The sequence below is a fragment of the Mercenaria mercenaria genome, chromosome 4 (assembly GCF_021730395.1).
Source record: "Mercenaria mercenaria strain notata chromosome 4, MADL_Memer_1, whole genome shotgun sequence".
In the NCBI taxonomy this organism is placed as follows: domain Eukaryota; kingdom Metazoa; phylum Mollusca; class Bivalvia; order Venerida; family Veneridae; genus Mercenaria; species Mercenaria mercenaria.
The window spans coordinates 32534370-32555244 of NC_069364.1; the positions used below are offsets into that span (position 1 = coordinate 32534370).

The 20875-nt window shown below is 35.1% G+C and overlaps 1 protein-coding gene across 1 annotated transcript in view; it reads right to left on the bottom strand.

Annotated features, from left to right (window-relative positions):
• Positions 1-20875, bottom strand: part of LOC123551405 (transcription initiation protein SPT3 homolog) — a 138121-nt gene that overhangs the window by 84727 nt on the left and 32519 nt on the right. The window contains exon 2 of the mRNA XM_045340324.2: positions 19595-19724. Within this exon, the coding sequence (XP_045196259.2) occupies positions 19595-19686 (92 nt within the window). The 5' untranslated portion in view covers positions 19687-19724. The remainder of the gene's footprint in view (positions 1-19594; positions 19725-20875) is intronic.

The following is a 20875-nucleotide window of genomic DNA, read 5'->3' on the forward strand; positions in this document are numbered from 1 at the left end:
TCTTGATGTACAGTGTCCACTTATGATGGTGAAAAACTGTTGCAAGTTTTAAAGCAATAGCTTTGATAGTTTATGAGAAAAGTTGACTTAAACATAATACTCAACCAAGAAAATGATTTTCTAAGTCCAAAAGGGGCAATAATTATTGCAAAAAGCAGGATGGAGTTATGTTGCTTGCTGTACAGGGTCAGCTTATGATGGTGAACAAGTGTTGCAAGTTTCAAAGCAATAGCTTTGATAGTTTAAGAGAAAAAGTTGACCTAAACATAAAACTTAACCAAGAAATCTGATATTTTCTAAGTCCAAAAGGGGCCATAAATCTTGCAAAAAGCAGGACAGAGTTATGTTTCTTGCTATACAGGGTCAACTTATGATGGTGAACAAGTGTTGCAAGTTTTAAAGCAAAAGCTTTGATAGTTTAGGATAAAAGCTGACCTAAACATAAAACTTAACCAAGAAAACTGATTTTCTAAGTCCAAAAGGGGCAATAAATCTTGCAAAAAGCAAGATGGAGTTATGTTTCTTGATGAACAGGGTCTGCTTATGATGGTGAACAAGTATTCCAAGTTTCAAAGCAATAGCTTTGATAGTTTAGGAGAAAAGTTGACCTAAACATAAAACTTAACCAAGAAATCTGATATTTTCTAAGTACAAAAGGGGCCATAAATCTTGCAAAAAGCAAGATGGAGTTATGTTTCTTGATGAACAGGGTCAGCTTATGATGGTGAACAAGTATTCCAAGTTTCAAAGCAATAGCTTTGATAGTTTAGGAGAAAAGCTGACCTAAACATAAAACTTAACCAGGCAACGCCGACGCAGACGCCGACAACCGCTCAAGTGATGACAATAACTCATCATTTTTTTTCAAAAAATCAGATAAGCTAAAAATGGGCTGAATTTGCGTGGTTAGAATCAAAATAATAAATATGTTCCCAATAATTTTATCAGTTAATAAAATATGGGCAGTTGTTTGTGATTTAATTATTACGCATCCGAACTCCTGCCCATATTTTATTAACTGATAAAATATAGGGACATATTTATTATTTCTTAAGTAAATCAAAATTTTAACCAAGGTGTGGATGCAGAAGGACACAGACACCGATGCCGGGTCAAGTACAATCATAGCTCTGCATACTTCTTAAAGTCAAGCTAAAAATGAATGTATTATTATGTTTCTACAGAATAATGTTTATGCATTATTTATTACCTATACAAGATGTACAATCATGCCCCAATTAATCTAAAATCTGACAGTGGAGCTGATCAAACATCATACAAACAAATTTCTGAGTCATAAGTCAGGGACTACCCAAAATATGATTCACCCCCTATTAAAGCCTAACCTTTCAATACAGCAGGGCAGAGCAGATTTTCTCATAAAATATCTTATCTCTAATAAATAATTCATAAACCTTACATTAGTTATACACTGACCAAATCCTACCATAAACACTCATGACACCTTGATGTCTAAAATATATCCATTACCTTTGATTTATGGCCCTATAAATGGGAAATTCTGCTGAAAATGTGATTATGCTAACCACAAGGTATCTGATATAACAGATTTTTCTAGAAACCTACAGCAGCAACACCAGCAACAGGAACAAAAGAAAACAGACCACACACTACAATAAAATCTAAGAGTATAAATATTTCATATTAAAAAGTAATAACTTAAATGTGTTTATATTATTTCATTTGAAATAAATCCAGATTTCATGTTATACTAAAAACAGTTGGGTTGTTGTTAATCAAGAATCAAAAATGTCAATCAATGGTTTTCCTTTGTCAAAAATGTGGGTATTAATTAATGTTAAGAAAATTTAGCGGCATAAGAATTATATAACTGAAGAAAACGTGACTTTTAATGTGATCAAAAAAGTTCATTTAAAATATATAACTGAAGAAAACGTGACTTTTAATGTGAGCAAAAAAGTCCATTTAACTGAACAAACGTGACTTTTAATGTGAGCAAAAAAGTCCATTTAAAATATATAACTGATGGAAACATTAGTAAATGAAGTACGTTAAAAATATATAAATGATGGAAACATTAGTAAATGAAGTACATTAAAAATATATAAATGATGGAAACATTAGTAAATGAAGTACATTAAAAATATATAAATGATGGAAACATTAGTAAATGACGGAAACATTAGTAAATGAAGTACATTAAAAATATATAAAATGATGGAAACATTAGTAAATGAAGTACATTAAAAATATATAAATGATGGAAACATTAGTAAATGAAGTACATTAAAAATATATAAATGATGGAAACATTATAAGTGAGTAAATGAAGTCCACTTAAAGTACATAACTGATGGAAACAATATTTTTTATGCAAGTATTGATGTCAAAGCTCCCAGATTCAAAAGTTTATTGTTATGCAAAATTCACAAAAAATCACCTTTCACAAGTTTTATTTGAAACAGTATTTTAAACTCATTTGTTCTTTAAAGTTTTTTAGATTGCCAGTTTAAATATTTTGTAGTGTTGAAACTTTTAGAATGTAAAAAAGTTGTATAAGCAGTTTTAAGTATATTTAAATGACCCACATTAAATCATGTTTTTGTTAAATTTTAAAATGGACATTTTTTGCTCACATTAAAAGCAGTTTTCATCAGTTATATTTTAAATGGACTTTTTTGCTCACATTAAAAGCCACGTTTTCATCAGTTATATATTTTAAATGGACTTTTTTGTTCACATTAAAAGTCAGATTTTCATCAGTTATATATTTTAATTGGGCTTTTTTTGCTCACATTAAAAGTCACGTTTTCATCAGTTATATATTTTAAATGGACTTTTTTGCTCACATTAAAAGCCACGTTTTCATCAGTTATATATTTTAAATGGACTTTTTTGCTCACATTAAAAGTCATGTTTTCTTCAGTTCAATATTTTAAATGGACTTTTTTGCTACATAAAAGCACGTGTCATCAGTAATATTTTAAATGGACTATTTTTGCTCACATTAAAAGCAGTTTTCTCAGTTATATATTTTAAATGGACTTTTTTGTTCACATTAAAAGTCACGTTTTCATCAGTTATATATTTTAATTGGGCTTTTTTTGCTCACATTAAAAGTCATGTTTTCTTCAGTTCAATATTTTAAATGGACTTTTTTGCTCACATTAAAAGCCACGTTTTCATCAGTTATATATTTTAAATGGACTTTTTTGCTCACATTAAAAGTCACGTTTCACATTAAAAGTCGTTTTCATCAGTTATATTTCTTAAATGGACTTTTTTGCTCACATTAAAAGTCATGTTTTCTTCAGTTATATATTTTTAATCGACTTTATTTACTAACATACAAGCGCTGTCACAGGAGAAAACTATTTCAATGCAGGAACTCATATTCTAATGTTCATATTACCAAACTTCCATTCTATTTAGGAAAGATCATTTTTAGCCAAAATCTGGAGGTCTGTGCCTTTAAGTAATAACAGAGATATAGAGAAATGCATTAAAATTGAACCTAAACATCTAAGTAAAAAGGGGGCATAATTCATAAAAAATTGATGTAAGAGTTATGGCTCATGTGTCCTATGATGTGGGTAATGTTTTCAGTTTGATTTGTTTTGGGTTGACCACCATTTTTCCACAGTATTACGGTTACATAACAGAAAACAGTTGACCTAACCAATTTTCCTGAAATCTGTACTGCAAACTTCCGCACATGAATCAGAGGTGAAGGAGGAATGATTTCAGACAAAATGTCTTTCATCAAGTTGTCACATTGAACATACACCCCAGGATGGAACTCACCACCCTGCATATATATACAAAACGGTTTTGTTAGAACTATATCACATCTGCTGATTAAAGTACATGTGTAGTTTTTGTAGCTTAGTTTATATACACTAAAATAGTTCTATTGGAGAAAATACAGTTATACCAGGCTACGTTGCAGCTGAATAACATCTCCTGATACTGAAACTTAATGAACAATCGATTCAAGTGACATTTAAAGGTTTCCTTACATCATATCAGTAAGCCCACATTTAAACTTTGACATTTCTCTACGAGTATGTTGCTAGTATCATCAAATATGAACTTTATTTTAATTAAAGACTTTTACAGATGCTTTCTTTCAAGAAAATGAAAATATACACCCTTCCATATCAAACAAATAATAATACCTTTATTACCTCCAATACTGAAGAGGAGGACATTGAATACACATTTTTAAACATCACATAACAAAAAACAGCTACCTATCATATTTACACAAGAGACCCACCTTTTAGCTCAATAGGGAGAACGCAGATGTACGAATGTAGGATTGTCAGTTAAGTCCCCAGGAGAGGTGTATGTTTACTGTGACAATTTGATAACAGACATTGTGTCTGAAATCATTCCTCCTTCACCTCGGATTCATGTGTTACTGGCAGGGAACATGTTAGTACTGGTACAGAATCAAGGAACACTGGTTAGGTTAACTGCCTGCTGTTACATGACTGAAATACTGTTGAAGAACAGCATTAAACAAACAAATTTACCAAAAAAAGCTGTGTGTGCACCAAGTGATCTTCATTTTTGTGAAGTTCATAAAGATCCAATTCAATAGGTAACTTAGATACAGTCAAAACTCCTACCTTTTACCAGATCAAGGGGCAAAACTCTGCTTTTACTAAGTCAAGGGAGTAAAGGTCATGCTCTAATTTAAAGTTATTTGAGGTTTGGTGATTCTAGCAAACATACTTTTCTGAGTAATAAGCATTTCAATATTGAACTGACACACAAATTGCCAATGGACAATGCCAAATCTTTTCCCACCACCTTCTGCAGGGGATAATAAAAGGAAGTAATGATTGAAGATTGAGAACCTTGCTAGGGCCATGTGCAGAAACAACTAATCAGTCATAATGCATCAGACATGTTGAACCCATTAAACGTAACAAAATATAATGGTTCCCATGTGAACCAGCAAAGTATTCAAGAACTCTTAAAAAAGCAGCTTTAAATTGATATATAATTACAGGCCTAAGAACTGCATCATCAAAGTTGCTGTTCAGAATCCTACTTGAGCCTCATACGATGTTACAATAACAGGGCTACCGGAGGTAAATTCAAAGTATTACTCACTTCAAAGAATGTGTAAAACTTTTGCTTAAACAATAATTAACAAGACAACGGTCTTATTTTCAAAATTTCAGCCACATTTATGACCATAAAAAAAAGGCTACAAAATGCTCAAATTAAATATTTATGTTTCAGGTGTGTCTGATTTATTTCCATTATACTGTGCGATCCTTTTAGACCCAGATTTGTGATGCAGCTGCATTGGTATAATTTAGACAAGTATCTCTTTTTATTTATTTGGTAATTATACATGCTTTTTTTCAACTTTAGTGTTCCATGCATACTTCCCCTGATTTGTTTCAATGAACATAATAATGATAGTACTTTATCTGCTTTATGTCCCTATAAAATCAGGAATAAACCCTTGCATTTGACTATCATAATTCACATAAGTGACCAGTCTATGAATAAAAAATTTCCTTGTTTTACAAGTAAAATTAAATCTTTCACTGGTTGAAGGTGTGGATAAAAAATATCTAGCTTGAGGGTAACTCTTTTGGCGATAACAAGGCTCTGCAGAGTTACTGCAAAACAGTTATCCGAGAGCCAGTTATTTCCATCCACACCTTCAACTAGTGACAGATTCTTTTTTTTGCATGCCGTATTCTTTAATTAATAGAAGAAATGAAGGTTTTTCTTTTGAGTACTTTTTTATCATAGTAGTGTATGAATTTACACATTCATCCATAAATTACAGCAAGTGAATTATCTTACACCCTGTGGTGTTAGACCAGTTTTTCTAGCACCAGTAAAAACTGTGGCATGCAAGAAGTTACCATCCTATGAAGTGTTTAAAACAATAAGGCTATGAAGTGAGTCGAGTGTAGGCCAAAGCGTTCTTAAATCATCAGTGGAAACCATTTTCAGTCCAATGGTCACTGTAACCTTGACCTCTAACCTACTGACTCCAAAATATAAGTTGTTTACTGACCTGAGGCAATCATTCTATTTAATTTCAAGGCAGTATTGGCCCAAGGGTTCTTAATTTACTGAGCAGAAATAATTGTCATTCTCAAGGTCACTGTGACCTTGACCTTTCATTTAATGACTCCCAAAACAAAACTGACCACAGGCAACCATCCTATGAAGTTTCACTGTTATAAGACAAAGCATTCTCTAGATACTGATATCAGACACATTTATGGATGCCAACACTACCTTTTCTTTGAAAAAAAATCAAGAACTCCCCCCCCCCCCCCCCCCCCCCCCCCCAATGAGGAGGAAGTATTATTAAACCAGGCATAATATTTCCTCTAAAATTGTTAAGCCATTGTCTTACTAAGCTAAACTAGGCAGATACAAGTCACTGACTTTCCTTCAATTGTTTTCTTTAAAGATTATCAAAACCTTTTCTCCAAATGTGATATTGCAAATGAGCTGGTGAACAAAAACTGTTTTCAACATTTTGTATATTTTATCTTTGAAAATAACTTGCATATAAGCCAGGCAGTAAAATTAAAACCAGTCTAACCAAACTGTGACTGGTATTACATGATTAATCATGACTAGGAAACAAAACAGTCAAAGACCACGAAATGTCATAAAATCCGTGCTGAATTAAGTCCTCCTTAGGGATTATTAAACACTGAAAACATTATCTGACATTTAAAAGGGGAGTTCCAGCATTAGAGACACCAGCATTAAAGACAAAACCTCCACTTGATATATCTATGCTGCAGTATTTCTAGAAAACATGTTGATAATTTGTGAGACTACAGTAGTATTGGCTGCTTTCAAAACTACTTTTTTAATCTGATGGATTTGTATTTTGCCTGACTTCTCTATTGGTAGTAAGTTCCCTGATTCCTTGGGTATGCAATGATAACTCTTGACTGGCTGAGTGAAATTCCAAACAGAACTCAAGGTTCACTTTCTGAATAATATTAAAGGTGTAATGACTATAGTTCAAAACTGTTTACACCAAACAGGAAGAGACTACCTAGCTATTCCATGTTGTTAATGAAATATGGTATTCTGAGGCATATAAGGATGTGGGAGTTTTATTTTTGGCTTAGTTTTATTGCTTATTGTATTGTTGCTTATTGTTTTGTTGCTTACTGTATTGAGAAAAATTCTAGACCACAATCATTGTGAATTTGCAGGTTTTAGTTTTATTCATTGAGAAAATGTCTACATACCCTTAATTGCTCAACAGCAAATTTCATGGGAGCATTGTTGTTTTTCTAAACAAATTATTTTTCTTATTATGTAACATAACATCTCAATATTTTTAATTTTTGTAAGAAGACAATTGTCATGTTATACTAACTGGCTATATATGGTTTTCATATCATTGAAATGCTCTAAAGTACTGAAACTTAGGTCTCAAGATATAATTGTTTATATAAAATAAGAGGGTCATGATGACCCCGGATCACTCACCTGAGTAATATGAGCCACATGTTTGAAACAGCAAACTGATGCTAAAATATTAAGAAGGTAGATCAGTAGGTCACATTCATGGTAACTGAAAGTCAGTTTTAATATCGTGTGCAAAACTGTACATGTCATCCAAATTTCAAGGCTGTATGTTAAAAAACAAGAAAGTAGGTCAAGGTCACAGTCAAGTGATCCCTAATCGCTTGGGGTCATCATGTAATTATAATTAAACAGTCTAGGAAATATGATCTGATAATTTCTGAAGTATTTTTTCCTATATAACTCATAATTATAACAAGTGAACCCCAGGGCGCGGCCTCTATTCACCCCAGGGGCATAATTTGAAAAAACTTGTTACAGATCCACCAGGCAATGCTACATACCAAGTATCAAAGGCCTAGGCTTTGAACTTTCAGACAAGAAGATCTGTATTTTTTTTCCCTATATAAGTCTATGTTAAACTTGGTACCCCCAGGGCTGGGCCTTTTCACCCTAGGGACATAATTTGAACAAATTTGGTAGAGAAACACTAGGAAAGGCAACATACTTACTACCAAAAGCCTAGGACTTGCACTTTCAGGCAAAAAGATTTTTAAAGTGTTTTTCCTATGTAAGTCTATGTAAAACTTGAGACCGGCGCAGGGCCTCTTTTCACCCCAGGGGCATAATTTGAACAATTTTGGTAGAGGACCAAAAGGCAATGCTACATACAAAATATCAAAGGCCTAGGTCTTGTGGTTTTAGACAAGAAGATTTTTAAAGTTTTTTACTATATAAGTCTATGTAAAACTTTTGACCCCCGGGGCGGGACCTCTTTTCACCCCTGGGGCACAATTTGAACAATCTTGATAGAGGACCATAAGATGATGTTACATGCCAAATATCAAGGCTCTACGCCTTGCAGTTTTGGACAAGAAGATTTTTAAAGTTTTTCCTTACGGCAACCACAGTTCTGCATGGAATTAAATTCTTTGAATAATTTTGAAAGGGGACCACCCAAGGATCATTCCTGTGAAGTTTGGTGTAATTCTGCCCAGTGGTTTTCAAGAAGATTTTTTTTAGAAAATGTTGACGGACAGACGACACACGTTGCACGACACACGACAGACATTGAGCGGTCACAAAAGCTCACCATGAGCTTTTGGCTCAGGTGAGCTAAAAAAAAAAGGAACTGAATTAGTATATTGTGACCTTTAAACACTTTCTGATACATTGTAAGTACAACAAAAACTTTAAGGCCCTTTTAGAATATTTCTGAAGTCAATGGCCATAACTCTGGTCTGGCTCATTGAAATCCCAAACAAAACCCCTGGGTCAAAAATCCAACATGCTGTATAACATTTCAATAATGTTCATGACCATTGGTCAAACAGTTTTTGAGATACCTGGCCCTTTTATGAATATTGTTCACTAAGTCATGGGTCATAACTCTGGGTTGGCTAAGTAAAATCCCATACAAAATCCCAGGTGCACAACTTCACATGCTAATTAACAACTCTATAAGGTTTGATGACTGTAGGTCAAATATTTTTGAAGATATCCGTGAAACAATTTCAAATAAACAGACATAAGGGCAAGGGCAAATCTAAGTGCCAATCCCCATGCAAGAAATTTTGGGAGCACGGAAATGGTTTTTAACAGAAATTAAACAGACATAGTCTATTCAAGAAATCTCTGCTTCACATCTGCGAAATCTACAAAACTTAAGTTGTGAGAAAAACTTAAATTGTGAGACCATCTGAAATTATTCAATTGCAATATTTCAGTTTATGGCAGTCTGGACTAGCTCATGTGATAAAAAGGGACAGCATCATAGCAAATTTGGGAAGGACACCACAGCATATTGCTTCATTCATAACCATAGCAACTCTGGGTAAAGCATCATGTCACATTGCCTCATTCATTACCATAGAAACTCTGGGCAGAGCACCATATCACATTACCTCATCCATTACCATAGCAACTCTGAGCAGAGCATCATAATTATCACAATGCCTCATTCCTTACCATAGCAACTCTGGGCAGAGCACCATGTCTCATTGCCTCATTCATTACCATAGCAAATCTGGGCTCAGAGCACCATGTCATTCCTGCATTCCTTAACATAACGACTCTGGGCAGAGCACCATGTCTCATTGCCTCATTCATTACCATAGCAAATTTAGGCAGAGCTCCATGTCACATTGCTTCATTCATTACCATAACAAATTTAGGCAGAGCTCCATGTCACATTGCTTCATTCATTACCATAGCAACTCTAGGCAGAACGCCATGTCAAGTTTCCTCAGTCGTAACCATACTGGCCTAGAGAGCACAACATCAAAACACATCATTCATTATCACAGCAACTCTGGGCAGAGCATGATGTCATATTGCATCATTCATTATCACAGCAACTCTGGGTAGAGCACGATGTCACATTGCATCATTCATTATCACAGCAACTCTGGGTAGAGCACTATGTCACATTGCTTCATTCATTACCATAGCAACTCTAGGCAGAGCACCATGTCAAGTTTCCTCAGTCATTACCATACAGGTTGAAAAAGCACAACATCAAAATGCTTCATTCATTATAACAGCAACTCTGGGCAGAGCACCATGTCACATTGCTTCATTCATTACCATAGCAACTCTAGGCAGAGCGCCATATCAAGTTTCCTCAGTCGTAACCATACTGGTTGAGAGAGCACAACATCAAAACGCCTCATTCATTATCGCAGCAACTCTTGGCAGAGCACGATGTCACACTGCATCATTCATTATCACAGCAACTCTGGGTAGAGCACGATGTCACACTGCATCATTCATTATCACAGCAACTCTGGGTAGAGCACTATGTCATATTGCATCATTCATTATCACAGCAAATTTAGGCAGAGCTCCATGTCACATTGCATCATTCATTATAACAGCAACTCTGGGTAGAGCACTATGTCACATTGCTTCATTCATTACCATACCAACTCCAGGCAGAGCACCATGTCAAGTTTCCTCAGTCATTACCATACTGGTTGAGAAAGCACAACATCAAAATGCCTCATTCATTATAACAGCAACTCTGGGCAGAGCATCATGTCACATTGCTTCATTCATTACCATAGCAACTCCAGGAAGAGCTCCACATCAAGTTTCCTCAGTCATTACCATACTGGTCGAGAAAGCACAACATCAAAACGCCTCATTCATTATAACAGCAACTCTGGGCAGAGCATCATGTCACATTGCTTCATTCATTACCATAGCAACTCCAGGCAGAGCTCCACGTCAAGTTTCCTCAGTCATTACCATACTGGTCGAGAAAGCACAAACATCAAAAAGCCTCATTCATTATAACAGCAATCTGGGCAGAGCATCATGTCACATTGCTTCATTCATTACCATAGCAACTCCAGGCAGAGCTCCACGTCAAGTTTCCTCAGTCATTACCATACTGGTCGAGAAAGCACAACATCAAAACGCCTCATTCATTATAACAGCAACTCTGGGCAGAGCATCATGTCACATTGCTTCATTCATTACCATAGCAACTCCAGGCAGAGCTCCACGTCAAGTTTCCTCGGTCATTACCATACTGGTCGAGAAAGCACAACATCAAAACGCCTCATTCATTATAACAGCAACTCTGGCAGAGCATCATGTCCACATTGCTTCATTCATTACCATAGCAACTCCAGGCAGAGCTCCACGTCAAGTTTCCTCAGTCATTACCATACTGGTCGAGAAAGCACAACATCAAAACGCCTCATTCATATAACAGCAACTCTGGGCAGAGCATCATGTCACATTGCTTCATTCATTACCATAGCAACTCCAGGCAGAGCTCCACGTCAAGTTTCCTCAGTCATTACCATACTGGTCGAGAAAGCACAACATCAAAACGCCTCATTCATTATAACAGCAACTCTGGGCAGAGCATCATGTCACATTGCTTCATTCATTACCATAGCAACTCCAGCAGAGCTCCACGTCAAGTTTCCTCAGTCATTACCATACTGGTCGAGAAAGCACAACATCAAAAGCCTCATTCATTAAACAGCAAACTCTGGGCAGAGCATCATGTCACATTGCTTCATTCATTATCATAGCAACTCCAGGCAGAGCTCCACGTCAAGTTTCCTCAGTCATTACCATACTGGTCGAGAAAGCACAACATCAAAACGCCTCATTCATTATAACAGCAACTCTGGGCAGAGCATCATGTCACATTGCTTCATTCATTACCATAGCAACTCCAGGCAGAGCTCCACGTCAAGTTTCCTCAGTCATTACCATACTGGTCGAGAAAGCACAACATCAAAACGCCTCATTCATTATAACAGCAACTCTGGGCAGAGCATCATGTCACATTGCTTCATTCATTATCATAGCAACTCCAGGCAGAGCTCCACGTCAAGTTTCCTCAGTCATTACCATACTGGTCGAGAAAGCACAACATCAAAACGCCTCATTCATTATAACAGCAACTCTGGGTAGTGCACCATGTTACATTGCTTCGTTCATTATCATAGCAACTCCAGGCAGAGCTCCACGTCAAGTTTCCTCAGTCATTACCATACTGGTCGAGAAAGCACAACATCAAAACGCCTCATTCATTATAACAGCAACTCTGGGTAGTGCACCATGTTACATTGCTTCATTCATTATCATAGCAACTCCAGGCAGAGCTCCACGTCAAGTTTCCTCAGTCATTACCATACTGGTCGAGAAAGCACAACATCAAAACGCCTCATTCATTATAACAGCAACTCTGGGCAGAGCATCATGTCACATTGCTTCATTCATTATCATAGCAACTCTGGGTAGAGCACTATGTCACATTGCTTCATTCATTATCATAGCAACTCCAGGCAGAGCTCCACGTCAAGTTTCCTCAGTCATTACCATACTGGTCGAGAAAGCACAACATCAAAACGCCTCATTCATTATAACAGCAACTCTGGGCAGAGCATCATGTCACATTGCTTCATTCATTATCATAGCAACTCCAGGCAGAGCTCCACGTCAAGTTTCCTCAGTCATTACCATACTGGTCGAGAAAGCACAACATCAAAACGCCTCATTCATAATAACAGCAACTCTGGGTAGTGCACCATGTTACATTGCTTCGTTCATTATCATAGCAACTCCAGGCAGAGCTCCACGTCAAGTTTCCTCAGTCATTACCATACTGGTCGAGAAAGCACAACATCAGTGCACCATGTTACATTGCTTCGTTCATTATCATAGCAATTCTAGACAGAGCTTTATGTCAAGCTGCCTCAGTCATTAACATAGCATCTTTTGGCAGATCACCACATAAAGTTGCCTCATTCACTACCATACCAACTGTGGGCAGAGCACCACAACAAGCTGCCTCAGTCAATACCACAGCACCTCTGGGTAGAGCTCCACAACAAGCTGCCTCATTCAATACCACAGAACCTCTGGGCAGGACACCATGTTAAGTTACCTCATTCATTAACATAGCAACTGTAGGCAGAGCAGAACACTGAAATGCCCATTCATTGCCATACCTACTTTGGGAAGAGCTACATGTGAAGTTGCCTCAGTTATTTTTATTATATGTCCATTTTAAATTTATAATAATTTTTCATTTTGTGCAAAAAGCTATATCACAGTAAAACTTTCATACAATTTTCTATTTAACATTACATGTGTAACAATACCCTTTTCATAGGTGGTGTTGGCAAAGTAGATTCTCATAAAATTATCAAACGTTAGACACATATAAAAGATATGGTGAACAAAATGTAAAAGTTCTGTTTTGTTAGCAACATCTTTTACTCTTTATCACAGCTTTTTTGCTGCAAAAAACAAACAAGAGGGCCATAATGGCCCTATATCGCTCACCTGTTATCATTGCACTTCAGGGCAAGAAGGTCAAAAAATCCTAATCAAGATCAATCAAAAGAATCATGAGTAAATATAGTTAAAATTTTCTTAAAGGTACAGATATGTCAAAATACACCTAAAATTTGGAGGTACCATCCATGTTGTACCACAGAAAAGTGGTCTCGGTTTTTACCTACTGCCAATACATGTAATAAAGAAGTTACTAAATAAGCTATTTATAGTAACATAAAATCCAGTAACCCCTGGGACTGGGTCAATTTGACCCTGGGGGTCAAGATTTGAAATTTTTTTGTACAGGTCCACTAGGCAATGCTACATGTCAAATATCTAAGCTCTTCTGGTTTATTTTTAGAAAATTTTGAAGATTTTTCTATGTACAATCAAGTAACCCCATGGGGCGGTGTCAATTTGACCCTGGGGGTCATAATTTGAATAAATTATGTAGAAGTCTACTAGGCAATGCTAGATGTCAAATATCTAAGATCTAGGCCTTCTGGTTTATTTTTAGAACTTTTTTTAAGATTTTCCTTAGTAAAATCAAGTGACCCCCTGTGGCGGGGTCAATTTTAACCCCGGGGAACATGATTTGAATAAATTTTGTAGAGGTCCACTAGGCAATGCTACAAGTGAAATATCTAAGCTCTAGGCCTTCAGGTTTATTTTTAGAAATTTTTTGAAGATTTTCCTATGTAAAATCAAGTGACCCCTGGGGTGGGGTCAATTTTGACCCAGGGGGTCATGATTTGAACAAATGTTGTAGAGGTCTACTAGGCAATGCTACATGTGAAATATCTAAGCTCTAGGCCTTCTGGTTTATTTTTAGAAAATTTTTGAAGACTTTCCTATGTAAAATCAAGTGACCCCTAGGGCGGGGTCATGATTTGAACAACTTTAGTAGAGGTCCACTAGGCAATGCTACAAGTCAAATATCTAAGCTCTAGGGCTTCTGGTTTTTGAGGAGAAGATTTTTTAAGATTTTCCTATGTAAAATCAAGTGACCCCTGGGGCGGGGTCAATTTTATCCCTGGGGATTATGATTTGAACAAATTTTGTAGAGGTCCACTAGGCAATGCTACATGTGATATATTTAAGCTCTAGGTCTTCTGGTTTATTTTTAGAAAAATTTTGAAGATTTTCCTATGTAAAATAAAGTGACCCCTGGGGTGGGGTCAATTTTGACCCCGGGGTCACGGTTTGAACAATTTGGTAGAGGACCACTAGGCAATGCTTCACACCAAATATCTAAGCTCTAGGGCTTTTGGTTTTTAAGGAGAAGATTTTTAAAGTTTTTCCTTTCGGTTGCTATGGCAACCAGAGTTCTGCATGGAATTCAATTCTTTGAAAATTTTTTAAAGGGAGCCACCCAAGGATCATTCCTGTGAAGTTTGGTGAAATTCTGCCCAGTGGTTTTCAAGAAGAAGATTTTTTTACAAATTGTTGACTCACGACGCATGACGCACGACGGACATCAAGCGGTCACAATAGCAAAAACAAAACAAAAACACAATATCTTTTACTTTTGTAAGTGCTCTTTTCAACAACAAAAAAACCAACTGGTAACATTTCACTTTTTTCAAATTAATCAGAGTACTGGCATGTAGCTACCCAGCTGTTTATGACAGTTTCCATTGAAAAAGTAACAATAATTAAATAGGAACTCTTTTTCCACTTCCTCTTCAAAAACACAAACAATTTTCCACATCAATGAATTTGGAGGTCAATCATTAGTCAAAGCCTTTGAAAAGTATGCTTTTTATACAATATGGTACTTCAAAACAGTCTGCCTCAACAGCTTTGTCTCTCAAAAGCTTGGGCAAATCTGGTAGGATTTGTTTGAAATAAAATGGGAAAAACATACATCAACTTGTCTTTAACAAAAATTTAATGAAAGTTTTAGCAGGGTGTATGCTCAAACAAAGAACAAAATTCTTTCCAGACCTCACCCCACAACACTTCTCTGTAGCATTAGCACTTACAGAAAAAGTCTTCTCTTTCCATTTTTGTATAAAAATATAAACAAAGTGCATTTTTAAATTGTGTTTGTTTTTTAAGTTTATAGGCAAAAGTATTCATATCAATAAAAATCTAATTAAAAAGTTAATCAATTAGTGTTGTAACTAAAGCAACAGGGATCAGGACTTGAATGTCTGAACATTGTGGACATTTTGTCTGAATACAATACACTAAAGTAAAACACTGATTGCTCCAAGTCACAAGGGTATGAGCAAAACTTTTAAGTTATCCAAAATCTTAATACAGACAATGTAAAGAAAATAATCAGGGATTACTTGAACCACTTGAGTCAGTCACTGATGCTTGAGCCAGCATTGTTACACTAAGTGAAGGTTACATATTTAGACTGACTTGCATGATAATCAAACAAATTGTTGACATTTAAAATGAGATAAACCATCCAACTTTATACCTCAATTTTCCATCATTACCAAAACTTCCCTTTTTTCCTATTTAATCTGATTTTTCTAAAAAAAATTATTTTTCCAAATTGTGATTTTCTCTGGTTTTAACAATAGGAAAAATATATTTTTCACCATAAATTTAATATTCCTAAAGGAATTTTTAAAAACATAAAAAGACCATACTACCACCATGTAGACCTTTAACATGATATCTTAATTGTAATTGCATATGCGGAATTATCCTTGTCTTTGCCAGCATGTAAATAGAACACTCATTATTATGACAAAACTGTTCTGAATAGCTTACAAACGCTTACATTATTCAACACGGAAATCTCTTGGAGTTTCATAAGCCGAAAAAAAGTGATCGATATATTCATGCCAGTAAAATTGTTCCGAATTATTATATCGCGAACGCTACTTTCCCTATTGAGGTCTATCAAGGAGTGAAAATTTTCTTTCAAAGAAAAATGATTTACTCAATTTAAGAGTTCTAGCGAAACAAAATTCTACAAAACAACTACTTGTTAAGTAAAAGAATAATCACCATATTGAATATTTCAAAACTGCTAGTGGTATGCCAAATTCAGAAATACAGAAATATATGAAATTCTGAGATCTCTCATAATGTTTTTTGTTTTGATTTTTTTTTACAAACAAACACAAGTTTACAAATTCTGCCATGAAATGCAAATTTAAACAATGCCAGAAATTGTTGGGTACTTATATTGGGGAACAATTTCTAAACATGAATTTTAGTGTTTACAGTTGGAAGCACAGAAGGGAATCAAAATATATCAAAATATAATAAAATTAAATGAAAATAAGTTATAAATTTTAATGATATAGAAAACTGTTATATATGTGTGCTCGTGTTACAGCGTCATATCAGAGTAGGGAATCTCTTTAGTGTTTTCTCTTCAACATATCTGTCGGATACAGGCTTCGACAATTGTCAGAGAAAATACCCTCGATGTACCTAGCTTAAGTATATCTGTAACACACCTAACATTACACTATTAGTAATCATAAATAAACTGTTAATGGCCAAACGTAAGCGAATGATCATTTGTGCCACGGCAGAACATTTGTTTATTATCAACCTAATTATCAGTGGATTGATTTCTCACATATGGACAACTGTTACTACTTTCCACTAATTTTCAGAAAACAAAATGAATTAGGAAGGACATCACCAAATTTCTAAGTACACTGAAGGATTAAAGATGATACTGTATAATTTAAATTGTATAAAGATAGGTAGGACATTTCTCATTTATAAAAGTATAGCTAAGCCCATATGGATATTCACTGAGAAGGTGAGTACACAGATGTTCCCTGTGACATTAGCTAAAGCAGGCAAATTTAATGAACATACCAGTATTCTGAAGTCAAAACTTGAAACAGCCTTATCTGATTGAACTTCAGTTTAAAATATCTAGATGTCAAAATATAGTTTGTCTATTGATAATAAGTTGTTTTTCAACCAAGGTTTATCACTAAAACGACATGGGAGATGAATGAACCAATGAAGCCCAAAGCACCCTTCGTGACTACCATCAACTTATGTTATTACTTCTTTTGTATTCAGAAACCATGTTGTCCTGACCCAGATCTTCAGTCCAAAGATGGGTAATTGATCCTTGTTGTCATTATTTTCTGTACATGCAACAGTTTCCATCGTTACTGTTTGAAGAAAAAATCTATTCGAGGGTTTTAAAAATAACGCAGCTTTGACTGTTTAATGTGATAAAGTAAATAGCAATTAAATCTATACTCACAGTAATTGCATCTTTCTGATTTGTCAAACATTTTTTATAACTTTATTGCGATAGCGAAGGCTGACATTTTATTACATGCTATGCTAACGGCCAGTCGTTTGATGTCGGATTTGAACAAGTCATTCAAGTTTCAACTAATAGCTTTACTGTTTGCACAAGAATATGTCACCAAGCAGAAACATAGCGACAGCACTAGAGACTGGCATCATTCCAGCAGAAGACGGGGAAACAACACTTAAACTAAGTGGAGTATTTACTGTTAACATGTAGTATATGTGTAACAACTGCATAGTATTATAAGAGCATTGCTTGTTGAAGAATTTTGGCTGAACAAGCACCAAACATTATAGACTAATACTCAAGTACATCTGATGTTTTTATCTCAAAGTGGTACAAGTCTCAAATTGTCAAACTGCTAAAAAGCGAAGATGGAGGAGTAAATGGAATCTGCAAACGGCTTATGCCATGTGTGAACCATAGATAAGCCAAGTAAATGTGTAAGCTTAAATAAAAGTTACAGAAAAAGTCTATGACTTTCAAAGTCGATGTTAAAAATCAATTTAAATACGGTAATCTGATTTTTTTTAAATAATTGAAATAGAGGGCTTGTTCATAAAAACAAGAAATGCTTCATTTTTCACGTATCTATAAATGATGCAGGATTGATGGTACTGAAGATCCTAATTTTTTTCAAATTTGCATTGATGTCTTATTATAGATAGTTGTAGATGTGATTTTATTCAGCTGATTCCTTAATCGATGCAAAAAGTCTTAATCAGTCACACAAACTGTTAAAGGACATTTATCATTAGACATACGTAAAGTGTGACATTTTAACTCTATCAGTTTTTTATTTTTAAATAAGTCTTTTGAGTTTTTCAATGTATTGTTGCACTGTTCTCCGATACTTAAGTATTAATTTTAACATGATCACAGCAATTGCTAAATAAAATATAGCGAAAACTATCGCCTATACATGAACTACGATTAATAATATGATGGTTTACATTTCACCCTATAATTGTAAATAAGAATTACTAGTTCTACTTAATACAAATTATTAGGCAAACGTTAAAGCTTTCATAAATGTTAACATAATTTAAAAGTATAATGACTTATGTAAGGCGTATAAACATGTTTAGTCTCTACAAGCGAATTCATTGCTTAATTTAATCCTTACTAAATTTTGAAATAATATTCATTGAGGACGTCAAAAGTTACTCGTGCATATAATCGAGGTACTGCAGAGTGATTTTGAAAAGGGTAAGCGACTCTAGTTTTATCTGCTACTTCCCTGTTCTGATGTAAAGGTGCCGTAACGTCACCTTTTTACCATTTTGGGCGATTTTTCGGTGGTATTTATATTCTTTGACTGGCGAGTCCGGCACTAAGTTTGACGGACAAAATGGCGGCTAACAACAAGGCTTATCAGTTCTGTTATCTGATTGGTCAGTTGGAACCTGTCAATCAACACTGGCGTAAGGTCAATTCTGTGCTGCCACTGGAGAAGCCACTTCTGTTTATCTGATCAACCTAATTTATCAGTGGATGTTGATTTTCTCCAGTATGGACAACTTTACTACTTTCCCACATAATTTCTCAGAAAACAAAAATGAAACATTAGGGAAGGAATCACCAACTTTAAGACACTGAAGGGATTTAAAAGATGATTACTTGTACTTTAAATTGTATTAAAGATAGGTAGGGACATTTCTCATTTTATAAAGTTAATAGCTAAGCCCATATGGGAGTAGTTCAACTGAAGAGAGGTGAGTACACAGAGTGTTCCCCTGGTGACATTAGCTAAAGCAGGGGCAAATATTTTAATGTACATACCAGTATTCTTGAAAGACACAACTTGAAACTCATGCCTTACTTTGAACTGTCAGTTTAAATATCTAGATGTCAAAAAATATGTGTCTATTGAAAATAGCAGAGTTTTTCAAAAAAAGTTTATCCATGCAAGAGAGAGCAGGGCAGCAGAATTGAAAGTCCAAGTGAAGTCCCAAACGCTCAACACTTCTAGACTACCATCAACTTTATGCTTATGTAACTTACATCATCTGCTGTATTTCCGAGATGAACCAGTGTTGTCCTGACCCAGTCTTCCCAGTCCCACCGACAGATGGTGATTGATCCTTGTTGCTCATTTCTTTCTGTTACTATGGCAACCAGTTTTCATCTGTTACTGTTTGAAGATAATAAGATCATATTACGAGAGCTGTTTAAAAATAACGCAGACTTCTGCTGTTAAATGTTGCATATTAAGTAAATAGCAATGTGATATCTATATCATTGTAATTCGCAATCTTTCTTTGATTTGGTCATACATTTTTTATAACATTTTTGCTCATAGGCGAAGCGCCTCGACCATTTTTATTACCACAGCTATGCATAACCGGCGCAGTCGGTTTCTGATCTGTCGTGATTTGAATTCGATCACTACTGTTCACACTAATAGTTTACCTGTTTGCACAAAAATATGTCAAAGTGCAGCAACACATCAGGGCGACATGCACCTAGAGTATGGCATCATTCCGACATGGAAGACGGAAGAAAACAACACTTAAACTAAGTGAGTATTACTGTTTATAATGTATGTAATGTAGTCATCAACTCGCATAGATAATAAGACAGTTGCTTAGTTGAGGAGAAATTTTGGCGAACAGCAACCGAAATTCATAGACTAATGAGCTCAGTCATCTGTGTCTTTATCTTCAAGTGGTACAATGGATTCTCAAATTGTCTACAACTGCTTAAAGACAGCGAAGATGGAGGGAGAAAATGGAAAATCTGCAAACGGACATTAATGCCAATGTATGACCCCATAGATAAAGACCAAGTAAATGTGTTAAAGTAAATAAAAGCTACAGAAAAAGTCTATATCATTTTTCAATAGCTCTCGTATTGTTATAAATATCAAAATTTTAAATACGGTAATTGATTTTTTTTTAAATAATTGAAATAAGAGGGTTGTTCAATAAAAACCAAGAAAATTGCTCTCATTTTTTCACGTATCATTAAAATGATTGCAGGATTGATGGTACTGATGCATCCTTATTTTTTTTTTAACTAATTTGCATTTTGATTGATCTTATTATACAGATAGCTGTAGATGTTGGTTTTTTATTCAGCTTGATTTCTTATGTCTGTATGGCAGAAGAGTGCTTATCAGTTCACAGCAAATCTGTTTTAAGACATTTATCAATAAATGTCATTTTAAACATAAAAAGTTCAACAGAACTAAAAGACTGTCTTCTAAAACCTATGTAGAAAGCACTTGGCGATGATGTCTTGTCCGTAGACTTTTTGGGTAAATTTCGGCTTTCATTTTAAAAT